This window comes from Rhinopithecus bieti, unplaced genomic scaffold (assembly GCF_001698545.2).
Source record: "Rhinopithecus bieti isolate Rb0 unplaced genomic scaffold, ASM169854v2 scaffold_61117, whole genome shotgun sequence".
Lineage (NCBI taxonomy): Eukaryota > Metazoa > Chordata > Mammalia > Primates > Cercopithecidae > Rhinopithecus > Rhinopithecus bieti.
The window spans coordinates 561,307-564,734 of record NW_016824934.1 but is presented as its reverse complement, the minus strand read 5'-3'; the positions used below and the strand labels follow the sequence as shown (position 1 = coordinate 564,734).

General features: G+C 32.9%; 1 protein-coding gene and 1 long non-coding RNA gene across 3 annotated transcripts in view; one reads left to right on the top strand and one right to left on the bottom strand.

Annotated features, from left to right (window-relative positions):
• THADA (THADA armadillo repeat containing) overlaps positions 1-3,428 on the top strand; it is a 349,278-nt gene that overhangs the window by 45,509 nt on the left and 300,341 nt on the right. Inside the window, exon 21 of the mRNA XM_017862713.1 lies at positions 2,231-2,389. Within this exon, the coding sequence (XP_017718202.1) occupies positions 2,231-2,389 (159 nt within the window). The remainder of the gene's footprint in view (positions 1-2,230; positions 2,390-3,428) is intronic.
• LOC108522496 (uncharacterized) overlaps positions 1-3,428 on the bottom strand; it is a 42,104-nt gene that overhangs the window by 6,480 nt on the left and 32,196 nt on the right. The window contains exon 1 of one of the 2 annotated variants that reach the window (XR_001883491.1): positions 1,054-1,126. The exons of the other annotated variant lie outside the window; for it this stretch is intronic. This is a non-coding gene — a long non-coding RNA (uncharacterized LOC108522496). Of the gene's footprint in view, positions 1-1,053; positions 1,127-3,428 lie in introns of those variants that run through there. 2 annotated transcript variants of the gene reach the window in all.

Below are 3,428 nucleotides of genomic sequence, written 5' to 3'. Positions count from 1 at the left end.
AAAAAAAAAAAAAAAAAAAAATCCCAAACCAGGGGATGAGCAAGGTACCTCCTACCCCAGGGTAATTGAGTTATATAATACTATATAAGTTGAGCATCCCAAATCTGAAAATTGGAGATATAAAATGCTCCAGAATTTGAAACTTTTTGAACACCAATAGGATGCTCAAAAGAAATGCTTATTGGAGCATCTGGATTTTGGATTTTCAGATTAGGGCTGCTCAGCTATTAAGTACAATGCATGTATTCCAATATTCAAAAAAATAAATTTGGAACGTTTTTGGTGCTAAGCATTTCAGATAAGGGATACTTAACCTGCACTAAAATGGAGTGTTCCTTTTAATACACAGAAAAATCATGAAATATATTTATATTTTGTGTTGAAATAAAGTTTGTAAATGTATTTTAGAGTAGAAATGAGAGGCTTGTATTAGAAAACCTGAGTGTGTCATAAACACGCACTGTATCATACACTGAAATACCTTGGGCTGGTAATTCAGGTAATGTGGAGTTACGTGTTTTGCATAGAGAATATTAGGCTTTGTTCTTTCCTAAAAATGAGTTAGAAGATTGGTGATGGTTCATGATAGTAAGACATATTTATTTAGCTTGATGTTAGTCTAAATACCACATTATTTTATTTAATTATTATCATTTTTTTTTTTGGTAGAGATGAGATCTTCCTGTGTTGTGCAGGCTGCTCTTGAACTCCTGACCTCAAGCAATCCTTCTGCCTTGGCCTCTCAAAGCATTGGGATTACAGGACTGAGCCACTGTGCCGACCTTAAATACCAAATTTTGATGCTTTAAATTTTCTACTTGAACAGTGCATAAGAATAAGGAACATGGAGTCTTATAGCTAATATTTGGGTCAGCAAAGTACCCATCATATATTCTGGATGAGAAATCTTGAATATTTCTGTTACCTACTGTGGGTAGATCCTACAGAGGATGCTAACATTATCTTTATTAGTGAAGAGTTTTACGGTATCAGTTGGTCTCAAAAATTGTCTTTGCCCCACAGACTTTTCCTTCATTCTACCTGCCTTTTTACCTCTGCTTGTCTTCATTTTTGCTTCTTCTTCCCTGTGTTATCTGCCATACATTCTGAATTTCTTGAGAAAAGTCTCCCCTGAAAGCTGTAAAATTGAATGGATAGGATTCTTACAAATTTATTCTCATCTTTTCTTGGTCTTTGGGGGGTTTCTTTTGGGATCATTGTTAGTTTTTCATGGCTGTTGCAGGAAGAAACATAAGATGTTGATTGAATCATCATGATAGTAATTTGAGTGTTTGTATTTCCCATAGTACCTAAATAATAGATGTAAATATAATAGATGTACAATAAATACTGGTTCTTTGATTTGTTAATTGATTTCAGATGATTACCCATGGCTAGTTTTGAAAATCTGAGCCTAACTCCTTACTACCTAGCCATCCATTCATTCCTTCAACTCATGTTCTTGAACCTCTGCCATGAGCCAGTTTCTGTTATAGGCACTGGTCACTCAGTAATGAACAAAGTGTTGCATTCATGGAGCTTACATTTCCTAATCCAGTGAGTGCTTAGGGAATAAAAATAAAACTTAATGTAATATGAAGACTGTAAATCATAATTAAATCATATTACATAATGTGTTTCAAAGTTGTGGAGTCTTTATGATATTCCTGTCCTATAAAAGATTGTTTTTGTTGTTGATGGGTTTTAAAATGTCTTTGTACCTATCTTTAAACTTTGATACCTTGTATTATAGATAGGGAGATAACCTCTTCTATTTTTTGTTATTTATTTATATTTTAAATCAAATATTGATTTTGTTCTACTTTTCTGTTGCCTGCTTCATTTTCCTTCATAGAGAAATAGCATCTTAAAACTAAATTTATTGAAGTTTATTGCACTTCTTTGACATGATTAGCACCATATTTGAGATATTTAGACAACACTAAGAAAAGCAGTGTAGATGACATGGCAGCCTTTGTCCTGTGGACAGTTTCAGTTAGTTTTTTTTGTTGTTACATTTCAGTCTAAATTGCCATATTTTAAAAGTACACTCAAGCATCATGAAAACTCTATAAATAATTTTCATATTATCCACCCTGTGAGTCCCTTCTGATACAACTGATTATTAAGTATTGAAAATTATAGATTTTTTGAGGTTGAGTATCCCCAAGGGAAATCTGACATGTGATGTGTTACTGGGGTTTCATGTACACTAATTTCTTTCCCTCAGAGTCAGCAAACCGCTTACAGATGATTTTGAATGAGATTCAGCCTCGAGATACTAATGATTATTTTAACCAAGCCAAAATATTGAAAGAACATGATAGCTTTGATATGAAGGACTTGAATGCCAGTGTGGTGAATATTGATATTTCTACAGAAATCAAAGGTAACTTGTATGAAGTGGATACTGTAATTCATGTTTAACAAGTAAAATGTACAGAATGCCCTTTTATATAGTAAATTAGAGGTTGCAAATCTGTGCAGAACATTTCTAGAAAATAAAGTTTTTTAAAGATTTGGTTTTGGGAAAGATTTGGGTTAAGGAATGCATTTATAAGACTTTTACCAGACTATTAGGTGCTGTTGTGCAGTGTACAAACTGTTAGAACAAAAAACCTTGGAGTGGTGAAACCTGGCTTGACAGCCCAGGTGATGTAAGAGCAGTGCTATGATGAACCTGGGTTTGAGTAGCAGTCAACTTCTCCCAGCAATGTGGTTCGTTGTCTGCTGTGGGAGTTCTTCAAGTCAAGCAGGCTTTTAAAGGAAACAAACCTTATTAGTAAAATGGGAGCTGCTTTGTTGTATCAAGCCTCCAGAATTCGAGTTCTTACATCTTGTTTGATCATTAGTTGTTACTAAATTTCCTGTAGTGCTGTAAAACGGCATCAGAAGCAGCAATTTATTAGTGATGTATTACATATTCTACATTCTCCACTAGGTGGGGATATTGTCTTGCAAAAAATTATCTCCACACTTAAATTTTAAATTACACAAAATAACATATAAATGTAATTATAGCCTATTGTAATAGTTTCAAACAACAGAGGTAAATATTTATTAAAACAAATTAAATTCCTCCTAGGTTTCCTCTCCAATTCCATGTCTTCCCTCTTTAGTGCAATATATAATTTTATACTTATTCTATATATTTATGTGTATGTACACTTACCCATTTAATGCATTGGGCTTTTTAAATAAAAACACAAATGAGATTACCCTATAAGTACCTTTTTGTCAGTGTGCTCTTTTACTTAATATAATAGTTCATCTTGGATTTTTAAAAAATGTCAGTACCAAAATACTCCTAAAACTAGAATAAGAGAGTAAGTAAGGGTAATTATAGCTTATTGGCCACGGGAATTAAATATATTTTGAAAGATAATTTGTATTTTCCTTTGATTTTAAAAGTTATACTCTACTCCTTT